Source organism: Alternaria burnsii (genome assembly GCF_013036055.1).
Source record: "Alternaria burnsii strain CBS107.38 chromosome Unknown 750, whole genome shotgun sequence".
Classification (NCBI taxonomy): Eukaryota; Fungi; Ascomycota; class Dothideomycetes; order Pleosporales; family Pleosporaceae; genus Alternaria; species Alternaria burnsii.
In genome coordinates, this window is record NW_024066108.1 from 685,551 (window position 1) to 708,056 (window position 22,506).

A 22,506-nucleotide genomic window follows, 5' to 3' on the forward strand; every position below is an offset into this window, starting at 1 on the left:
CACATCGCTTAGCTTCCGCGCGTCTCCACGGATTCCGCACGATACGATAAATACAATCCGACTGCCATGTCTCCGAGCCGCAATTTAAGCAAAAAGAAAGTTCGAAGAATCCTGAGAATATACTCAGGCACGTTGTCCCCTTCGTGGATCGAACACGATACCTCCAGATTTAGTGACTGAGACTTCAGTCTGGCGCTCTCCCAATTGAGCTAAGGAGACGGGTTTTTGAATTTCTCCTGTAGATTCCTCCCTAAATCTCAAGCAACATCTCTCAGATCTTCTTTACGTGTGCGATCAGGTCTTGCACATCGCTGTGGCTCAGACTCTCATCATCATGACTCATGCCTAGCTCTTGTTTCTTCTCGTCTAGACTTCCTCTCTGCCCGTCTAGATCGCGCTGGGAGTCACGGTCTGGGTTAACCGCTTTTGTCTTTTCGTCCCTTAGTACTCGCAAATCGCCGGTTTCGACTGCAAATGGGCCTGTTGGTGGAGAATTAGTGGGACCACCGCTCGTCTTTCGCGCATGTTCGACAACATCCGGTAGGTCAGCTTGGGAGAGACTGCCATCATCGACACTCATGCCGATTTGTTGCTGCTTCGCTTCCTCTTCCCGCTTTAGACAGCCAATTGGATTATCGCCTTCTAGCACGGGTGGTTCCTGCTGTTTGGAATCTTTCCTGCTCACCCAGCGGACAAGTTCGTCGACGTCGTCGTCTGTAATATGCCTCTTTTCCTTGATTGGTTCAGTTTCCTCGCGGCTTCTTGGGCGACCACGCTGCTCCTCTTCGTCAAACTCGTCAAAAGTCTCCTTGACGGGCGTAGACGCTGCAGACTCGCCGCTAGTGCCGTCGTGGCGCTTGAACCAGCGACCTAGTTCTGGTACATCAGACTCGTAGTGTTCTCCTACATCAGAGTCCAGTTCCGCTCGTTGTAAGTTCCTACGCACTGGGCCTGCTTTAGGTCCGTCGCGATGCGATATCCAGCGTACGAGGTCATCTGCGTCCTCTTCTTCATCTGAAGATACTTCTCTGAGTTCGCTGTCAGACTCAGTGGACGCATCGCTATACCCCGAATGTCCGTCGTTGATCGAGCGAGTCTCTTTGGCGTCAGATTTTCTGCTGGCGAAACGAACCAGTTCATCAACATCCGACGGCCCAAGGCTCTCGTGGCCACTATCCTCTTTAGCCTCCACCACACTGTTGTCTTTTCGTCTTTCACCGTCACTGGGTGGATCCCGTCGACTGACCCAACGTACTAATTCTTCCACGTCGGAATGATCGATGCTCTCTCCATCACTCTCGTATGGATTCCTTTGTTCTCCTTCCACGTCTGAAGAGGCCGTTGATGCCCGATCATTGAATTCGACTGGTGCGCCATCTTCCCTGATCTTCTCCATATTCCCCGCATCTTTTGTTGTCATCCTTCTTACCGTCATTCTCAGTCTGCTTCCAATTCCACTCTTCCCTGATGAGTCCTTCTCGAGTGTCCCCGTGCGGTGCATCTGGCGTTCTTCGTGTTGCTTATGCCACTTGTCTGCCGCGTTTTGTTCATTCTGACAGTCTTCCTGTGTGACAGTCTTCATTTGGTCTTCAATTCTCTGTTGGAAAAGCATGCTGCGAAGAGAGTGGAATCGCGCCATGTGAGGCTGTTTTTGTCTGAGCTTTGCGGAGTTTTCTCCGCTGCCACGTGCCGAAGAAGTTTTAGAGTGAATTGAACTTTTGCCGGTACCCGATTTCCGAGAACTTCTGCTTGGTGACAATGATGAAGGTCGAGGGTTCTGGCCAGCGATATGCTTTTGTTTGTCTTGGCTCAGCCGCTGAGGCTCGAGTGATTTATTGGTATGTCGAGTGGAACGTTGCTCTTCTTGTTCAGATATGTCCCCTTCGCTGCTATCGCTGTCTGAGTGGTCGTCGCCTAGTCCTTCCAATATCTGTGTAACTGCAGGGGACATTAAGCTGTTCATGCGACCTAATTGTTTGCGCTGGTCCTGAGGTATTTGATCTAGACTCGCAGCTGGCGCGGCCTTCTGCGACGGCGGGAGATCGAAGTATGACGCCATGACTTCTAGGATAGTTTTCTCCTCTCCAGTAAAGATGAGGCGTCTTTGGGTTCCGATGAGTGTGCGTACGTATCGATGCGCCAGATGTGGAGCGGGATGAGAAAGGTCTCAGGTGAGAGGCAGTGCTCTTGGGAGGCTTGGTGAGCTGCAATGTGTTAGGGTTGCAGTCCAGGCTAAGCCCAATGCTGCAAGTCTATACCCCGCAATTCTGTGATGTCACGGCTTGTGGTTGGCCCACAGTGCTGAATCAGCTGGCCTAGTGAAGTGACGATCGGCGTGCGTGCTTGGGCGACATCACCGTCTTGGAGTTTGAGATCTAGCGCTAACTCCCTGGTGCAACAGCTGCGACAGCCGTTGAGATCGGAGGCTCTTACTGGTAGTGACTAATCGCGATAGGTGGAAGAGCCTACCGATGCTGCGACAGGTGAGGTGAGACGGCACGGCAGGTGAGGTCGCATGCATCTTCCCGCCTATCGATGACCGGTGCTGTCATGTACGGCTCGATCCGCACGATCTATGAGCAAGCGCTAAGAACAACAAACTGGACGAAAATACTTTCTCCATTACAACCCCTTCCTATTGGCAAGACTAGAGTAGCCAAGTGCATTGGGCTGGCTTTGAACGTAATGTCCGAGCTGACAATGAACGTCTCGAATATTCTACGCGACCTGGCCAATACGTCTACCGTAATGCTTAATTTCCTCCGCCTGGTTATATGCCAGAGCGTTAGGTGTACCCTCATGGAGCGTCCTGTCATCGATCGCACCCTTCGTCGCGGTACTAGCAAGATGTTCGCACAAACCTTCTACCCGTGCTCCCAGACCCGCGAAATACGCAGCTATGCCAACCACATGCGGAGTGGCCATACTCTGAATATATTGAAGATCGTTAGCGCATGTAGCATTACCGCATCTCTTCGGAAGGTCACTTACGGTTCCAGATATAGTGTTGATGCCTCCACCAATCCAAGTGCTGGTGATCTCAACACCAGGTGCCAGAATATCGACTCGGGGACCATAATTGGACCATTCGATGAGCGTATCGTTGTTTGCTGTAGCGGCCACGGTACATACAGTAGGTTCAGATGATGGAGATGAGTAATCAGCCAACGTGCCCTCATTGCCTGCGGCGACACCAAGGAAGATACCTGCCGCAACGATAGCAGCAGCCTGAATTGGTATTAACGCATCGATTGTGAATGCTGCGGACTTGTCACTTACAGCATCATTCATGACTTGAGATTTTCTTCCCCCAAGGCTCATATTGGCCAAGGCTCCTTTCGGGCAATCTCCAGCGTCCATACGTTCTTTTGCATCCGTGATAACGAACTGCATACCGGCAAGGACGCCAGCATTTGTACCGGTACCGAAAGAGTCCAGCACTCGGACTGCGAAAAGAGTCGTCTTCTTTGCCACACCCCATGTGAGGGAACCAATTGTGCCAGCAACATGAGTACCATGTCCCGCACCGTCAATCTGGTCTCCCTCTTCGCTAAAATCTGCAAGAAAGTAGGCGCCTAATAGAGCGTCAATGCTTTTTCATCGAGTTATACTGCTCATACATACGGCCCTCGAATTCTGGATGAGTGGTCTCGATACCGGTATCGACGACATATCTATGTTCGCTGTATAAGCAAAGATCAGAGAATCCTAAGATGGCTGGCGACATACACACATGTACCCTCGCCAGCTGTGGAATCGTAAAGGTAATTATTCTGACCAGGCTCAATGTGCGAGATTCGACCCAAGCCCCACGTAGCGTTCAGCTGTGTCTTCGTTTCGCACACGTACACCTTCGCATCTTGTTGGATATAGTCAACCTAGTCATGTTAGTATGTACATGTCAATATAGATGTGTATCTTGCATGCTCAGAAGCCTGTAGTCGAGTAAGTTCCTGATCCGAGATGCTGCCAGCGAAACCCCTGAAGCCAGACATAGTGTATTTGAAATCGATATTAGCAGCGATTGAAGCTGTCAAGTCCTCCTCAGCTTGTGTTGTAACATCCCCTTTGAGCTTCACAATGTATTTTCCAGCAACAGCATTTTTACTATCGACCTCGATCAATGGAGCAGCAAATGCCGAAGAAAGCAGAACGAGAATCAGCGGTGTATACATGTTTCAATATGATTTGGATAGAGGTGTTGGGACAAGTGGAAAAGACTTTGAAGAGAGGGCGAAGGATCGGATGTTTCTGGTTGAGTTGTACCTGCATCAGCGGCAGAACTGCGTTTTAAACACCAACGTTGTAGAACATGCCCAAGTGCCAGAGGCGACAGACTTCTTTGATAGCCAATGACGTGGTTCGGCAGATCACGTATAACGAACAGAGCGCGTGCACCTACGTAGTGGGACGTTCCACGAACCACGTTTGAGCATGCTGTTCGACGAGCCCACTTAACGTTACAACACCAACAACGGTGCGGGAGATACGGTTATCTGATGGTATGTATGCTTGTGGTTCTTTGGTGTCGTGATATTGCCACATTCTCTACTGCTTGGTCGGTTTGTCTTGTGATGATCATCTTGCAAGTTGTTCAGTCGGTCATCTTTTAGATTTAATGTTCTCCAAGGAAGGTACGATGTCACTCGGAGGGGCATAAAACACCAAGATAACTAGAGGGATAGACTTTGGGAGACAACACGCAATCGAAACTACGGTACTGTATGGTGCCGAAGAAACCTTTTTGTTGACGACATGGTCTCCAATGCGCCAAGATGTGAGCTTAGCATCCCATAAAAGGGACACGAATCACGAAAGAAGGCCTTTGTGATTCTCCTAGATCCATGTCTTATTACATGGTATACGCGGGCGGGTAAGTCTGAAGTCGAACAGAATTCGATAAAGAACAGGTATCGGTAGTACCACCACAGTCAGAGCGTTGTGGAACATAACCTGCTTTGTTGTGATTTCCTACATGTTATCTTTGTCGTACCCGATGGGTGCTAGAATGTCGCTTCTCATCGTAGGTGGAAATGATTGGTCGGGGACGAGCAATCTAATCACCAGCGTCACAAGTGCTCGTCAAGAAGTTAACTCGCGGAACAACATCAAGCAGCTGATAAAAGTGTTATTCAGTGCAAGGTGAAGAATGATGCATGTGCAAGGCACCCACGTCAGGTTGTCAGATATGCGCCACTGCATCGTCAGACTATGCACCCGTAGGCTCGCATGTTGGTACGACAGGTATCGTTGGAGTTTCGCAAGAGTTTGCTATTCCCGTTGACAATTCACTCGTTCGGGCAGAAACATAGTAGTCAAACCATGCTGTCAGGAGCATGAGCATGCGGGGTTTTTCGTTCCACGGAGGAGTTTTGACAGGGAACAAAGACTAGTCATTCGTATGATGTTGTTTTTGACGCGATCATGTGACCCAGACTCAGTGTAGTTGTAAGACTAGATGATGGAGCGACGGTCTTTAAAATCGCCTTCGGAAGACATGCATCATGGAGCACTGGCTATGGTTCCTTGAGGTGTATACCGCACGAGGTCCTTTAAGCGAATTTGTACACATGCTTTCTCTGGATACAACCGAGTATAGCGGGTCCTGAGTGTAAGACACAACGCATACTATCGGCGAATAACACAACGTGCCTTCTTTACCGTCCCAGCCAGTCAATGGGTTCCGTCGATGCCTGAGCTGCGATGATGATATTTTCGGTCGACAGTAGAGGACCCTCCGAGGGTTTCCTAATTGGCAATTCGTGTCCGAATAAGACACGGAGTGACAGGGTTATCTTGCGAAATGAGGTATCTTCATGAAACAGCAAGTCGATCCGGAAACTGTAATGCTATGGTGTCGACAAGCTAATTTCTAGGGTGGCGTTCGAAGCGCAGCATATGATCTACTAGGTGTGAGCAGATGGGGGCAAAATGGACAGCTCGATGGATGGAAGGCCCACTTGCTGAGCATGTATAAAACAACAACCTCCATGCCATCCATTCCTGTACGACTTGGCACTTGTTGGCTTTGCTTGGCAGGGCGGTGCCGCACGGCGTAGCCGTAAATCAGCTGGCGAGAGCCAACGATCGCGCGCTTACTCCGCTATACGAGAAGCTCTCCCATCGCGCATTCCGATCGATACATGTCATGTGTGAAGTACTTTGCGGAAATCTAGTGCTGTTTATTTTTTCGTTGTTCTTTGTTTTGTTCGTTGACAATCAGGATTGCGGCTGGATCTAAAGGAGTAGTTGCGCACCAGGTACGTCATCCAAATCCAGATCCGCTGACGCGCGTTATTCAAAGTCGGGTACAGTTATACTCCGTCGCGATCATCGGATGCTGTCTACAGTCAGGCTATTCAGCCGTGTTCAAGATCGTATCGTTGTGTAAGTAGTTATGCGCAAGTAGAGCGGCAGTTGGGATACAGAGTTGGTGGCGCTCGATCGTACGGAAGTCTCCACCCACCTAGGCCCGTGCATCACAGCGGAAGGATGACGGCAGCTGCAGCCTCAGCCGCAATATCTCCTTTTTGGAAATGTGGGGCAAGATTGAATATTCCGATAACCACGCTGATCAACCTTGGGCCAACATAGCAGCGAGAAGGCAGGAAGGGTCAAAGCCCCGTGGTCGTATGCAGCTAGCTAAGTGTGATCTTGTGTGGTACTTGTGGAAGCTTCTGTTGACAACGGTCAAACAAAGAACAAATAGTACCAGATCTCGGGAGATATCCGTCTGGTGCAAGATCGCAATGACTTGCATCCTAAACCTACCCAGGATTTACATTAAGATCGCTGGACGCCAGATCATTTGTGGGATAGATTGAAAGTATTTGATTAGGTACCTTCTTAGTCGACAAGGATGCATCTATCAGCAGACCCTGCATAAAGCCATCTGAGGGGATGTTGATGGGGCGCCGTTATACTAGTGCACCGGGCTGCGCCTTCGGAAGCCACCTAGGCCGCAGCATAGTCAACTGTACTCCCTCAAAGTAATTGATGACAAGAGGAAACACATGAGAATCAGCAGTAGCTTGAAGCCTGGTTCGTGGCTGAAGCCACTAGTGCAAGTATGTTAGTCGCGGTGTCACAAACTCTGCTTTCGTCACATCAGTCTCCGCATTCGAAAACCGCGGTAACGGGATTGTACTCGTGTCTTCGTCATCAGGACTTTGTCAGAACAATCATGATCCAGGTCATCAGCATCTAAGGCGGGGCATGCACAGCATCTGAGAATGGCCTGAACGATTTGACTTAACAACTTGATTATGCACTGATGCTACTAGCTGCGAGAGCTGGAAGAATCTCTGCCACATTTACAGCAACCACCATCATAAGTTCGTAAGAAAAGAAGGAGGGAAATCATCAACCTCTATCAATGCGCAAATGCCTCAGATAACAATGCAAAATGCTCATGAGAACCCGCTATGAAAGCAACAGCTTAACCGCTGGGGTTGCCGTTGAAGGCAAGGTAGTTCTTGGTGCTGGAGGGAAGACCAGTGATCTTGTTCCTCAGCGAAAGAGCAGTGAGGCGGGAAGAGAGAGCGGCAGGGGTCTTCTTGCCCTCGAGACCTAGGATATAGGCACCGAGACCAGCAACGTGGGGAGTGGCCATGGAGGTACCGGAGATGGTGTTCTTTGTGATATTAGCTTTTGATTTAAACGTCCACATAAATGGTTGAACTTACAGTGCCGCCGTTGAGCCAGGTGGAGAGAATGGATACACCGGGAGCAAGGATGTCAACAATGGAACCGTAGTTGGAGAAGGAGGCGAGACGGTCTGAGCTGTCGGTGGCACCAACAGTGTAGACAGTGGGTTCCGATGCAGGCGAGGAGTTGGCAGCATCTTGAGCCTCGTTACCGGCAGCAACAGCCATGAAGACACCAGCGGTGACAGCGTTGGCTGCAGCAGTGTTGACAGCGGTAGAACGGGATCCACCAAGAGACATGTTAGCAACAGCACCGTTGGGGCAGCTGCGGGTCTTGACATCATTGGCGACGTAGTTGATTCCGGCAATGACACCTGAGTTGGTACCCTTCAAATGGTTAGCAAGGCATTTGCACTGTGAAACGCATATCTACTTACAGAACCACTAGCGTCGAGGACCTTGACAGCGTAAAGCTTAGTCTTCTTGGCTACACCGTAGGTCTTGGATCCAATGGTACCGGCGCAGTGGGTGCCGTGACCGTTGCCATCGGTGTTTGAGCCATCGCCAGCGTAGTTGGCGAGGAAAGTAGCACGGCCCTCAAACTCGGGGTGGGTAGTGGAAATACCAGTGTCAATGACATAGGCGCAAGTACCAGCGCCGGCAGAGTCATCGTAGGTGTAGGAGCTGATACCCCTGGCCTGGTGGGAGATACGACCAAGACCCCAGGTAGAAGAAGACTGAGTTACGTAGGCCTTCTTCTCGAGGTGCACCTCGCCCAGGTTGGCCTTAACAACGGCATCCTGCTCTATGTAGTCAACCTATATCATGTCAGTACTCTGAAAGTCATTTCCAGGGCCGATGAACTTACACCGGGCAGGTTCTGAAGCAGCTCAACAATGTCATCAGCGATATCAGCAGTGAAACCGCCGAAGCCGGCGAACTTGTAGACATGGACAGGGTCCTTCTTGAGAACCTTCAAGGCAGCATCGATCAGTGCCTGGAGGTTCTCATTCTTCATCTTGACGATGTATCTCCCGGGAATAGGACTGCCAGCACGGGGAACGATGACCGGGGCGGGAAGGGCAAGAGCCACGGGCAGAAGTGCGAGAAGAAGTGAGAGCTTCATGTTGGCGGATTGATCGAAGAATGAGATCGTTGGAGCGAAAGACGAAGAAGACTGCTGATGATGGGCTGAGTGTTGCTGTGCTCGTGGCCTGGTGATATGGAAGGGCGTCTGATACCTCTTATATAGATCCCTTTGACAGCCTGGTGTTGAGACGAAATGGCAGCAGGCAAATGCACCTTCCAATTAGGATTAGCAACCACCGACCAAGCGATCTCGTGCCATGCCGACATACCTAGAGCAACGGTACAAGGTGTTGTTGGTCGCTAGAATGGCTTGAGATGGCGTTTGTACACGTTCGATACCTTATTGGGTAGGTGCTACAGTGTGTTCCGGCACTACTACCAAGGTTGCTTCCAAGACACCGGAGTAGTGGTAATGGAACGGGCGGAAAGTCTTAGAGAAGGAGGAGGATACTGTGAGGAGCGGGTCAGATGCGCAGCTCTTGGCATGATGCACTTTAGATTAACATGCTTACTAGTTTAGGGATGTGAATAACGTCGCGTAGAGATTCAACGTAGAAAGCCTGCACGATGGCGCGATTGGACGAGGGTGGATTGATCTGCAGCCCCTTGTGAGAATCCTGATAACGGCGTAGACGCGATGAGAGGGCTGGTGTCGAGCCAAATGTCAAATGAAGCTGTTTCATGCAGTATCGATGCCCGGGATTCATCAGGTGTGTCCTACAGGATTTGTCTGTGGGTCGCAGTTCCACAGGTCCTATTCGACTCGGGCATCGCTCGCTTACCCATCTCGGATCAAGTGAGCCAGCATGATCTGTGTTCCTTTGGTATCCCTGGGCCTCTGTCCCAAGGGTACGGGACGAGCCGCCACTGTGTTGGTAGGCTGTATGTATGTGCACTCATATGCCGACGCAACCTACAATTAGTTACTGTACAAACAGCAATAATACAGAGGGATCATCGAACTGGATCTACGATTGGCGGGAGCCAGAATTGGTCGACACAACGACATGGACGAGAAGAGTGGGTTAGGGATATTGTCGGAAAGCATTTGGGTATATCGTTACCTTCAGCCTTGTATCCTTTCCCATAGCTGCATGGATGTCCAATCTCCCTAAAGTGGATCACCAATAGAACTAGGCCCAATTACAACGAAGTTGTTTGCGTCTTTGACTTCTCGGCAGCTGGGTGAATTGCTCCTATACCGATTCCATCTCAGGCGGCAAAGGGACGTGATTTTGATCCAAACCAATCAGATACGCGATCTTAACTTTATTTAGCGGGCTTGGCGTGACCGGCAGTGTAGCCATCCTATCACGGCGCTATCCGGCAGCACTGCATCGTGGCATCATGCTTTTTTCTAGTCCTGGAATGCCTAAACGTATTGAACATGCAGTGCTCAACTGTTGTGATCTGCAACAGCGACAGCGCCCCCATCCGCTGGCTATCCAAGGCCCGCTAGTAGTGAGCTTAAAATCACGTAGCTGCTGAAACCACCTCCTTCTTTAGGAATTAGCACGACGCAGACCAATATAGTCAACCTGGTCCTTAGCCACACCTCAGATAAGACGACAACAGGATAGGAGAAATGGGCGAATGGTGAGCCACGATATGTTGGGTAGCGTTCTTGCATGCGGAATGATGCGATCGCCTTGGAAAGTTGTCATGTCCCACGCTGGTCGCGTGCAAGGCCCTTGTTCGTTCCGAGCGGGTTTAGGCCAGAGCCAGAAACAGTAGAGGCACGAGGTCTAGACAGCCAGCCCACATAACGGTGAGACTACGAGTCCAAGGAAAGTACGGCGGAGAGGCGAGATTCCAAGCCCCTTCATAGCGACCGCGGGCCTTTGCTGAGCTGGCGCCTCTGGCTGTGTCGATCACGATGTGGCCGGCGAATGTGGGCGAGGCGAAGCGTCTCCTGCCTTTTGCGTATGGTCTCCGCTCACTAAGATGACCTACCAGCCGTCTTCGCGGCTGGCAGAACCATGAGAGGCAAAGGGGTGTGGTGTAGTGTTTTGAAGTGGTTCCCCTAAGGAACAATCGGCACCCTTCCATTCAAAGCCCGGAGGTTGATCGGTGCCGAGGTGCTGCCGTGCGCACGTGTCTCACGCACGGTTCAGGCCGAACTCGCTTTCAATCTCACGGCATTCGCTGTGGTCACAACACATCACCAGCCGCCTTCGGGCAAGCCTTTCTGTCTTGCCCATCTCAGTTCGAGCACCATGGAATGGCCCATCCTTCGACGATTCGCCATGACCTTCTCTCAATAGGGAACAGCTTACTGCCCAGATGACTACTGACCATCGGGTACTGCACCACGGATGGTTAATCACATGCGAGTACATTGGAGTTCCTCATGATGCATTGGTAGCCGACCGCATGTCTGCACTTGAATGCAGTGACAAGACTCTCGAACAAATGTGGTGACAATAAGCATGTACTAACTATTGGACAACTCACCGCAAGCATGCCTAGGGACGCCAGACAATGCTCATCGAGCTGTTGGTCTACAAGCTTGGAAGATGCAAATTCACAAGTTACCCCAGCTTATGAAAATAATACGGTTGCTTTCAATCCCCGCTTAACGTATTGTGCATAGGCCACGCGATCATATCTTTGGACCGCCTTCGCACCCTTCACGATACATAGCAATTCGTACAGATGCGCACCACGTTTGATCTCCAATACTCGCTGTTCCTTCCGCCGCCCTAGTCACTCGAGCGGTTAGCCCCCCAAGCATGATCTCCCGTGATCTCCTCGTATCTCAGACCCTGCGACGATCTCATGCGGGAGATATGGACCTTCCTTGAGCGTCAAAACTCCATCCGATGCCAAGAACGTAATCGCACCCAGCGCTTACTTCAGACCATGACCCCACGCCTCCGCCATGGAGTTGCTGCATGGTATTCGTTAGCTGCACGCGCGAGGAATGCTGGCTTGTGTTAGCTTACATCTTCTATATCTAAGGCGCTAAGCTATTTTCTTGGCTCAGGGATTACCTCTTATCCAGCTATCATGCAGGTACACCTGCTGACAACGCGGGCTTTACTGCTGATCGACTGTACAGCCAGCTCCTGGCCATTTCGCCGACCACACCCACAGCAACAAGCCCTCGCCTCGAAGTCCAAGGTCACCTTCCTTATCCGTCTGAATCAATAGTCGACACTCAAGAGCACCTTGTTGAGGTCAGTGTTGCGATGGCGCGATACTCGCCACATCCCAGCCATTTCTAGGTAGCTGTTCCTCTAGGCAAAGGTGAAATTTGCAAGTGATTACCTACAAGGGAGCTTGATCGAGCTGTTCAGTATTCGCAGCTGGAGGGTAATGTATGCTCCTTTTACGCTCGTCATCACAGGTTGTAGTAAAATCTGTAGGTATCGTTGCAAACTCAACGCCACGCCATCAGCATGACTGGCCACAGAACGTCCTATGTTCCGGATGTATCAATCATAGATTCTGCGCGCACGGAGAGCATGGTAGCTATTTGGTAGGATTCAAGCCTTACCTTAACTGGCGATGTGAACCGGTGGTAGCAGAAGGTGTGTCCTCCATTACGTTGGAGCCGCCCACCTCCCCATATTTTCGGTCAGGAATCGAAAGAAACGTTCCGCTCAGTTCCTAGTCGGCCAAATATACTTTTCGAGCTTCCAACTCGGGATTCATACCACTGGTGATCGGTAAGTATCGTTTTAGCCTCTCGGAGGCCATACACGTACGGTCTCTGGAAGCTCCATTGGGTTGTATAGCCACGTTCAAGGCTATACAGTGGCTGAGTTGCTCACTATATCATTGGTGGGATTAATCAACTACTTAGGCACAGCTCAGGCACGACTTGCCATCAAGTACATGGTTTGTTTGCAAGAAGCCCACACTTGTGACAGTTGTACGATGTTCTAGTCCTTTCTTACCCCGAAGCAATACTTGCGCCGATCAACGGTCATCAATTTCCTGTTCCTCATCGCCAATCCCTACCAATCTGCTTCCTCGTCTCCTCATACCTGTCTCTGCATCTCGCCTCTTCGTACCCCCAGTCTCTCGCTATTCTGATCGTCCCGGAGCACGACCTACATACTCCACCCTGCATCATGCAAGCAAGCAACCCTCTAGCGGATGCGTGTGAGCGCATATAGCGCCACCAACACAGGTCTACCTCCGTTCCTGACACGGGCCGGCCCATGTTTCTGGAAGGAGCAAAGAACCATGCTCACGTACATTATCGAAACACCTTTGCATCATGCAGAATAAGCCTCAATGAGTGCTGGACAAGCCTTGATAAGAAGGCAGATGCGGTCTTGGCGGGGTTGGCGACCTTCCGCTCCTGGAATGCATCAGCGGCTACATGTTTGAGGTACTCCAGTGTCCAGAGCACATGGTATTCAATCTGGCTGAATCAACATGAGCGGCGGCAAGCCGTACAAAGAGCAGTATCGGATTCGTAATAGTTCGAGAAGTCCTTGGATTGCAACTCACGACATCAGAAGTCAAGTAGAAGGATATTGTCATAGTCATCCAAGCTCACGCTACTTGTCCAAATAGTCTGACATTCTGGTATGCTGTACCAGCCCAGTTCTGAGTCAGACTCTCAAGCTTGGTATGTGCATACTTCTCTCGCAAGGATAGTGCGACGACAGTGTTATTATCAACATCTTCACCGACCTTCTCTCGGTCTACCTTCAAACACAAGCGCCCAATTTAGTTGTTCCAGTATACCGAACGCTCTTCTTGAACGATGTAGAGCCTCTCAACATTGCAACGCACATCTGTGGCATGGACGGTAAAGTGAGGCACTTGTTTGTTACATAGATGATTAGTGGTACTACCAGACCGGCGAAGCTCATATCATGGTGGATTTACACGCCGAACCTTTGACATGCGCCATGAGTAAAAAGGTTTCGTTATTTCCTTTATGAGTAGCCTATCTTTGAACCATGTATACTTGCTAGTCATCGTTGTGTTACTGTAAGAAGAAGGTGTAGTTTGGTCGATCGCTATGAAAAAAGAATGTCCACTTAGCGGTGCCTTTCTAGCCTAGAGTTAACACAAGGCTACGTGCTGCATATTCAAAGTCTACTTGAGTAGACGATACGGTATGGCCGAGGCGCATGTGTTGCCAAAGCATCCCCGCATCATATGAGGTCGATCGTTGTTTCTTGTGTTTTATGGTATCCGTCAAGAATACTACGCAATATGGGCGTCTTCTTATCGAAATCTGTATAGATGAGCATTCTAGAGTCTGACTCGATGGCAAAAGAACCGACGCGTTCGTAGCTCCCGCTTTGAGTCCGGCTTGGTGTAATTAAGATGGCCTGTACATATCCTTCTCCCACTGATCCGTAGCAGCAGTGGCGAAGGACAACCAGACTGGCCTCGCAACCTAGATCATCCAGGTCCCATTTTGTGGTATCGTCAAAGACCATAGTATTGTCGTATGGCTCCGACTCTGGCGGAAATATCAAGATCGGGCGACATTTCAATGTCATGGAAGCGTGAACGAGCTCGCCAGAAGGCCTTTGGTCTACAAGTAGAGTTTCAATCACAGCCATGTCGTAAACTGGTTCTGACTTTCTATTAACACGATGCTCATTGTCCATGGTGTTGAGGTTGCGCGTCCCCAGAGATGACGGGACCCACTTCCCCTTAGCCTAAGCCAGGGTCCAGCGTGACCGGGCCTTCGTACCTGCCTGTGCTCAACTTTTACGAATAGCCAAACAAACCTCAGCATGCAGTCGCTTCCTTCTCTTTCCGCCATGAAGCGGACACAATGAACTCGTCACGCGCATTCACACGGACGACGCAAAACACGTTCCGCAAACCCCTCGACTTCCTCAGCAACCTCTCGCGGAACCCGGTACAGCTCCCAAAGGACAGAAAGAGAAAGGACAGCAACGTCCACCGGCGGAACCCCAGCGTCAGCTCAATCGACGACACGGATCACTCTGACGTCGAGCTGTACGCGCAGATGGAGACGTCACGGCGGAGTCACTCGACGCAAAACTCGCAGTCGGAGCTGCAGCCTGCGGTTCCATTGATCGATATTGGGAGTCGCAGCAACAGCCCATACCCACGCATTCGAAGCGCCGCACAAAGCGAAGACGAAGACGATGAATACGAGCCCGCGAGCAGCATACGGCCGTTGGTCAGCCATGACGTGGGCAGAGGAAGCCATGCCTTTCGCGGCTTCTGGCAACAAGGCGGGCCTGGGGCTTTCTTTTTCAGCACATGGATGGGCTGGCAGGTCTGGGTCGGACTGCTCGTCTTTTGGGTTGGCGCATGTAGTTTTGGCCTACTGCTGATGAATCGCTTCATCATGTTGACGGGTGTCTACAAGTGAGGAAACCGTTGAACTGCGGGCTGGGTGGTTGCTAACAGCACTAGATTCCCATTCCCCCTCACTCAATCCTACGCCCAGCTCATCATCACGCACATCCTTCTGATCCTTGTTTCGAGCCTTCTACGCTTCTCTAGCAATCCTCTACACTTCATAGGCTTTGGTGCCGCTGTGCCGCCTTCACAGCCAGCCGCGCCCCAGGGAGGAGCATTCAGAGGCAACAAGAAGCCTGGCATATATGCCTTTGCAACATGGCTGTCGAATGGATCGGGAGGCATTGCTGGTGGAGGCCTGTTTGAGTTTGACTGGCAAATCGCGAAACAGGTGCTCCCACTTGCAGTAGTCTTTGTTGTCAAGGTGCTGCTCAGCAACTTCTCGTTTGCGTATGACACCTGCAACTCCACCACATTACTCGATACTGACATGGCATAGCTACGCGCCTCTACCAACCTACCAACTCGCCCGCATCGGCATAACCCCCCTCGCCATAGTCTTCTCCTGCATCCTCCAAAAAGAAAATGTCAACGGCAGCATCCTTTCCTCCGCCCTCGTTGCAACTCTCAACCTCTTCTTCGCCTCCTACCGCTCAAACGTCCGCGTCACCTGGGAGTCCGTCGTAGCTGGCGTCTTCTCATCCATCTTCGTCGCCCTCTATCCTATCCTCCTTCTTCGCACATACCGCAAGATTGTTGCTGGTTTGGTACCTGTAGGCGATGTGCTCACCGGATACCCCAGTGGCTCAGAAGAGCCAGGCAACAGGGAGGAGACTCGCGCTTTTTACCGCACGTTACACTACACCTCACTGGTATCCCTCATGCTCCTCACACCCATTGTGATCCTCTCCGGTGAGGTTCCTCATATCTACCACAACATTCCCTTCCTCGACGTACCTTTCTTCTGGGCCATGATGCTGTTCGGCGGCATGGGCTCGTGGGCTGTCTTCTCAGGCACATTATTGCTTGTCAAGGCAACGTCTCCCTTGACAGCGACGTTTGTGGCCGTTCCACGAAGCGCTTTCCAGCTCGTTGCTATCACTTTGTTTAAGAGCCCATCACAGACTTGGATTGGTGTTATACTATGCTGGATCAGCAGTCTGTGGTTCCTTGTTGCGAGACGGGATGAAGGGAGAAGTAGGGATCGCTTGAGATTGGAGGGCCGGTAACAGGTGCATGATGTTGGCTTGGCACATACGATCTCTTGCCGACCTTCGTGGTTCGTTTCCTCGTTTCTAGTACATAGCCTTCATACATTCATCTTGCATAGCGTAGCATCTGATACCATTATCGATTGTACCTTTTACCACATTCTCATCTTCCTATAAGCATCGTAGCTCGATATGTCAAGCTTGGTAGTCGAGGCGTGAGGTGACGCGGTTCCAGGAAGCGCTATGCTGGGTATGGATGACCATATTGAAAACGAAAGACCTATATAACAATCCCAGTGTTGCATTCTTCAACCAGTAAATGTAAGCTTGTTCATTTCCTGCTACCTTCTAGTCTATCAAAATAAGGATACCATAGTTAGCATCAAACGATCTACTGAATTTTGAGAGCTGAGCCAACACCACCATCACCCTCACCGCCACCCACACCTCCCCCTCGCCCCATCCATCCTCCTCTTCGCCTCACCAAACCGTCTCCTCGCCTCCTCAAATGCCCTCTGTGCCTCAATCACTTCTATTCTTCGTACATTGAACTCGTGTGTCGCTCTTTGCGCTGCCTGTATCCGAGGATCTATTATTCTAGGTGCTTCGTACTTGCCTCCCATGAAGTTGTCCCATACGCTGCTATTGTCAAACTGTTGGTATGTACTCGGTCGGTTCGGACACGGTGTATCTGGATCGCCGAACTCTTGTTTCAAACTGTTGAAGAGTGGGGTAAAGGAAACATTTTGAGAAGAAGTCGGCGTAGGAGTATTTATTTGAGTTGTGCGAATTGGGGGAAGACGGGCGCGGCGTTGGGTTCGGGGAGTGTTTGGGATCGTTGAGGGGGTTATAGTTTTTCGCGAATCTGGGGGCGTGAGTAATTCAGGGAAGTTGATGGAGAGTGGTGTGACGGGCTCATTGTCGTTTTCTGGAACGATATTAAGCTCTTCCTTGAAACGTTTTGCTAACTTTTCAGAGTGTTTGTCATCGTCCCTATTGCTAGTATCCATCTCGTGTCTAATCGAGTATTTCCTCTTCCTTGCCTCCTCTTCCTTGACTGGAACAGGGCCTTGCATCTCGCGGCCTCGACTCATTCTCCTTAAACTCTCACAAGCTTTTTCTGCATCGCCAACCTCCAGTATAGCAAAGATGTTTTTACTCTTGCCGCTGTGTGATCCTTCGCGGATGCGCGCCTGGAAGTAGGTATTCAAAAGGCTATGCGCACGATCTCGTTGGCCGATCGTTAGTGTGGAAAGCTCATGGACAGCTTCGAGAATTCTTGCTGGGAGACAGTTGACTGGTACCCCAGCAAGGAGCGAAGGGGGGAGAATGTCCCCGTCATGAGAGCCGTTTTGAATGAACCAGTTCTTTTGAATAGCTTGAATACGGGTGCTGATATCCAAATGGCGTTCGAAACCGGTCGAATTTGCAAGGTTCGCTAACTCCATCTTGAGTTTGGGAATGCTGGACCTTAGTCGAGGACAGATGCTGGGATGTAGATGCAGTTCACAGTGCAACGTCACGACCAGAAACACAACTTAATGGTGACTGCTAGCGAACTGCTATGCAACAAAGAGTCAGTAGCTACAAAGGTTGCGCGGTCGTTCTCGGCTTTGTCCCGAACCAGCTCTAAAGACCGGTTTCTGGTGGCTGGTGGCGCTTTGTCTCTCAGCTTCAGAACAGTGTGACATCGCTCTTGTTGTAACACAGGTCGTACCGGAGGCGAGTGTCCTTCCGTTAGAGACTTGAGACGTGTTTCGGGTTGCTCGACCGGTAGGACTGCATGCTGGATATGAAGTAGAAAGGATGCTTGTGGAATTGTAAAAGTATACGAGACCGCTGTAGAGTTTGGACAAAGGTAGGAACTCGATTTGTACACCAGCGAAAAGCTAGGTCCGCATGGAGGCTTCGAGTATATTTGCTAGGGTATTCTTCGCAAGTGGGAGGACCGCGGTGTTGCCCATACTGCTTATTCACTGCTGCTGGTCGATACTGCTCTATTGAGAAAGGTCTCAACGTGCGTAGGAAGCCATGGGAAATCTGAGAGCCCATGCGACGCAGGAAACACGATGTTCTTCATATGAATGTAACGCTCTCTGTGCGATAAGATGCTGCACGATGAAGGAAAGTCGGCGGCGAGGGGGCTGGAGTGATGACGAAGGGCAAGTGGGCTTGAGACGCGTCACGTCAGGCGCGACGTGGAAAGCACTATCAATGGCACAAACGTTAAGAGGAACAAGCTCAGACAAATTTCCAATCAGTTGACTTTCGCAATTAGAATGGCATCTCCAATCATGTGAGCACTGTTCCGCAGCTCGAAATACAAAACGCGCTTGATGGAGACAAACAACAGTAAAGAGACGACTACTGAATACTAGCAATATGACGTAGCATTCTAGACATAGCATCCTGGTGCCATTGGAAAAGCCTGCAGTATGCTGCAGGATCATGTATCTCCCTGAACTCCCAACGAGCAGCCCCTCAATGGAAGCCTGCTGGCTCCCACGCAGTCCTTATTGTCTGTTACCACGAAGTATACTTCCAATCGAGCTGAAAAGGTTAGGTATACCAAACGTGCCTCGTGAAGCTTTCGGGTCGGACGTCTTTCGTGAATCGTGTTTGTATGGACAGCTGCCATTCGTACAACCGCCTTGGGTCTTCTCCCATCTACATGGAGTTTCCGATTGAGGCAGTCTTGCCTGGTTCTCTCTACCTCGTCCGGCCGTCTTGATTATGTCATCGAGAGATTGCTCAAGACGATCTTGAGAACGTTGGTTTCGAATTGGTGATTGTACTTGAAACGGCTTTCCATATTTCTCTTTCTTGTCTCTTCCTTTTGCCTGGAGGATCTCGTCGAGTGACTTTTCGATCCGGGTTTGGGAAGGCTGCTGCCCAGTGGGTGACTTTGAAGACTGCTGTGCACTGTTGCTGGAAGAACCTTGACGAAGAAAGAGAGGATCATGACTCCTCCTACACTGATCATCAGCAAAACAAGTGCCCTTCATGAAGCGCGGACATGGCTCATGAGCGTACTGGCAGTTGAGACCCTTGTTGCATCGGCCCTTGAGATTATTTTTACACGCAACTTTCTTCGATCCAATCGTAGCGCGAGGTCCCTGAATTGCATCAGATAGGATACCTTGCTGACGATTGGTGTTACCAGCCTTGATGGAAGCAATGTTGGACCCATACGATATGATGGGTTGACCGTCTTTTATAATCCTACCCATGATCGAAGGGCGTTCATGAGGACCGGTTGGTAAGGCTTCGTGATCGGGTAGGCTCATGATGTTGCTAGCTTGAGAGGCCTGGGCGCGACTCTGCCGTCCGCATTGAAACGGATTTTCCTGGGAGAGAGTGCTGGATCGTGGAGTAGGGTCAGAATCGACAATCATTTGGTCAACTTGTGAAGACTGTCGCTGCTGACCCCGTGATGTAGTATCTGTCAGAAAGAAAGGATCGTGACTGCGGATGCAATTCCCACCATATCTACAATTGCCTTTCAGCCAGAACTTGCATGCACTGTGAGGCATCATACAGCTTTTGCCCGCTGGGCAATGACCGTTCTTGTACGCTGGGCAAGCCGACTTGAAATTGCTATTTGACAACTCAAGCAATTGTGAGACGGCACCACTGCTGATATGAGCACCAAAGGTATTCGGCTGCCCTGCGATGCGTATTTCAGAGCCAGAAAAGCTGACCTGGTCGGATTTTGTCGGGTGTTGCTGTGATGAGCCAATTCCTTGGACGTCTTCCATTTGTACGCCGTTGTCTTTCGGTGCACGCTGAGGTAAAGTTTGTTCAAAAGACCCCGACTGGGCAAAAGAACTGCCAAGCGATGTGACCAATGAGCTCTGAGGCTGGTAAATACTACTGTTGGCGGTCTGGTTACTACTGAGCGACGAGTCCATTGACGCGCTGAGCTGCACAGAATCGATTGGTAACAATGGTGTCGAGGCAAGTTTCGGCTGCGTTTTCTGTGCCTGAAGGCCAGCTAGACCGTCTATTCTGGCGTTTAGTCTTTTTATATCAGTCGTGTTGAGTGAGATTTGGTCCTGATACGATTTCTCGCGCTCAGCTAGGGCTGCGGCCTCTGAATGTTTCTTCGCAATTTCCTGAGCGCGTTCCTTCATGACGGCCAACTCGAGCGATTTGACGTCCTTCTTCATTTTTGTCTGCTCGGCTTCGATCTTTTGTAGCTTTTCAGCGCGGACTTGCTCCTGCTGACGAGCTTGTTCTTCCTTCTCCAGATGCTGTCGTCTGGCCTTTTGCTCTCGGTACTCTGCCATTTCCTGTGCGTTAGGACCGATGCTGGTCTTGACAACTTTATCCTCGGTTACTTGCTGCAGAGTTTCTTTCACTGCGTTGACAAGTTCAGAAGGAAAAATCGAGGTGTCAAGGCTTGCGGGAAGGAATGTAAGCCAACCCTCGATGTCGTCAATTTCGGTGACAAGATGGCGGAGGAAATGGTAAGGTCGTGAGTATTCTATCAGATTGCGGAGGGCCCGGAGGCGATGCAGTGGCAACGGTAGTGGTAGGTACGGCAAGATCGTGCGCCATCTTTCTCCTTCAGCGAGAGCTTTATGTAAACCATAGAGACACTCGCGGACCTCAGCAATGGAGTCTTCGTCTCTACTGAGCATGATCTTGTCGATGACCATCATGTCGCGTCGTACGTGCTCGTAGTGCTTCGCGAAATCCTTGACAAGCTCTTTTTTCTCTTCGTTGTTTCGCGGGAGAAGCAGTACAAGACGAGGAACCATGTGACGGGCTACTGCGTCTTGCTTGATGGCTCCTTTCAACGCGGCGTGACTGAACATCTCGACCAAATCCTCTCGCCAGTCGTTCGCAACGTCGATTGTATATTGTTGAAGGCCAGCCTCGTGTAAGCGCACCTTGTACGCGCTGAAACACATCTCTGCCATGTACTGGTAGATGTTAGAGATAAGAAGAGCAGTCGTATCGACAGATCTACCTTGGGGTTATATTTGTCCTTATTGTCGCGGCTCTTTATTGAGCGCACTGATGAGGAAGTCACATCACGTTCAGCCTAAGCATCGGCATCAGTGAACGAGAACGTAGGAGAATATACGATCGTGAGTAACTTACGGATTCTACATCGTTGCTTGTGGATATTCGCTTCCTTTTTCCACCAGCTAGGGGACGAGCGTAGGTCTGGTAGCTGGCGCGATTGGCAGTGTGGAAGTGAGCCATTACGATAGTCGAGAAGGAGTAGTTGGATGGATCCGATTGTGTCGTTCCGTTTATGGATTGATATCTTTCGTGCCAAGACACATGAGGACCTAGTCTGGAGGACAGAGATGATCGATAGAAAAGGATCAGGTACGTAGCAGTGGGTTGGGTGTCTGAGTTTTGTTGGTTTGCATACTCTCTTCTTGTTCAACAAGTTTGGGCTATTTGACAAGTCGCTAGGCCACATTGAGGAGTCAAGTGAGCGTTCTGAATAGTTTTGCGTGTAGAGGGAAAGGCTGATCAGTACCTACGAGTAGTGTGGGGTCTGTGCAAAGTGAATGTGGATGATGTCGAGACAAAGACGCAGGTTGAAAGACAATGACAAGGGGCAATCGAGAACAACAGATCAAGGGGAGGTACCAGCGATTCATCTTGCCCTACAGTGTCCATAAGGCAGATGCTCCAGCCTAAGTCATGGTGCACCGAAGCAGCAAGATTGGTGACGGCTGTGCTGTACGTACAGCCCATCGTGACGAAGCTCAAACATTACGACACAGGAAAGTACGCAGGGTAGTTGTTTATTTCCGGTGATAGTAGAAGCAGATGAGAAGACTTTGAGTTGATCAAGATGATGGAAAATAAACAAGATATAGCAACCTGAAAGATATGAGCCGCAAAGAAACAGATTTCCTGGCTACACCTGAGTAGTGCGGCCCACATGTCTATCTCATAGGTGTTGCATAGCACGGTTATTTGCATGAAGCGGCTGCAATGGCCTGATGCCGGTTATTCCCATTATTCCCGAGTCTTGTTTCTTTTTCTGTGGTTTCGTCACGATAGGCGTTGTGGCAAAAACGCATACCTATGCTCTCAAGACAGCAAAACACAGTAAAATGAAATGAAGGGAGAGAACAAGCAGATGGCGAGAATGGTGAGCAAAGAGACGGCCCGGATGAGCTTACGATGAATAGTGACAGAGTTTGGAAAGAGACATGGTCATGGTATTCGGATGGCTTGGCGATGCGATGCTGGTCTAGCGCGAAATGACAGGCACGGGATGCGGAGAGCTGACCGCGACGGCAAGGGCGACTGAGGCAGGTCGCTCATTCTTC

The 22,506-nt window shown here is 50.4% G+C and overlaps 6 protein-coding genes across 6 annotated transcripts; 2 read left to right on the forward strand and 4 right to left on the reverse strand.

The window, feature by feature from the left end:
- Nucleotides 1-271: 271 nt before the first annotated feature.
- On the reverse strand, nucleotides 272-8,772 carry GT037_001615 (uncharacterized protein; the record flags this gene model as incomplete). Its single annotated transcript, XM_038926662.1, has 11 exons — nucleotides 272-2,064; nucleotides 2,129-2,204; nucleotides 2,992-3,228; nucleotides 3,280-3,575; nucleotides 3,625-3,674; nucleotides 3,730-3,878; nucleotides 6,843-6,892; nucleotides 7,444-7,633; nucleotides 7,686-8,033; nucleotides 8,084-8,464; nucleotides 8,515-8,772. The coding sequence occupies 11 exons, from the start codon at nucleotides 8,770-8,772 to the stop codon at nucleotides 272-274; spliced, it is 3,828 nt and encodes a 1,275-aa protein (XP_038789954.1).
- Nucleotides 2,800-3,147, forward strand: GT037_001616 (uncharacterized protein; the record flags this gene model as incomplete). The annotated part of the gene is made up of 1 exon (XM_038926663.1): nucleotides 2,800-3,147. One exon carries the CDS (start codon nucleotides 2,800-2,802, stop codon nucleotides 3,145-3,147), a length of 348 nt encoding a protein of 115 aa, XP_038789955.1.
- Nucleotides 8,773-13,855: 5,083 nt separating the features above from the next.
- Nucleotides 13,856-14,320, reverse strand: GT037_001617 (uncharacterized protein; the record flags this gene model as incomplete). Its single annotated transcript, XM_038926664.1, has 1 exon — nucleotides 13,856-14,320. The coding sequence occupies one exon, from the start codon at nucleotides 14,318-14,320 to the stop codon at nucleotides 13,856-13,858; it is 465 nt and encodes a 154-aa protein (XP_038789956.1).
- Nucleotides 14,321-14,490: 170 nt separating this feature from the next.
- On the forward strand, nucleotides 14,491-16,219 carry GT037_001618 (gdp-fucose transporter protein; the record flags this gene model as incomplete). Its single annotated transcript, XM_038926665.1, has 3 exons — nucleotides 14,491-15,056; nucleotides 15,105-15,440; nucleotides 15,490-16,219. The coding sequence occupies 3 exons, from the start codon at nucleotides 14,491-14,493 to the stop codon at nucleotides 16,217-16,219; spliced, it is 1,632 nt and encodes a 543-aa protein (XP_038789957.1).
- A 413-nt stretch (nucleotides 16,220-16,632) lies between these two features.
- On the reverse strand, nucleotides 16,633-17,649 carry GT037_001619 (uncharacterized protein; the record flags this gene model as incomplete). Its single annotated transcript, XM_038926666.1, has 1 exon — nucleotides 16,633-17,649. One exon carries the CDS (start codon nucleotides 17,647-17,649, stop codon nucleotides 16,633-16,635), a length of 1,017 nt encoding a protein of 338 aa, XP_038789958.1.
- Nucleotides 17,650-18,714: 1,065 nt separating this feature from the next.
- Nucleotides 18,715-21,415, reverse strand: GT037_001620 (uncharacterized protein; the record flags this gene model as incomplete). Its single annotated transcript, XM_038926667.1, has 3 exons — nucleotides 18,715-21,129; nucleotides 21,177-21,251; nucleotides 21,311-21,415. 3 exons carry the CDS (start codon nucleotides 21,413-21,415, stop codon nucleotides 18,715-18,717), a joined length of 2,595 nt encoding a protein of 864 aa, XP_038789959.1.
- Between the last annotated feature and the right edge of the window lie 1,091 nt (nucleotides 21,416-22,506).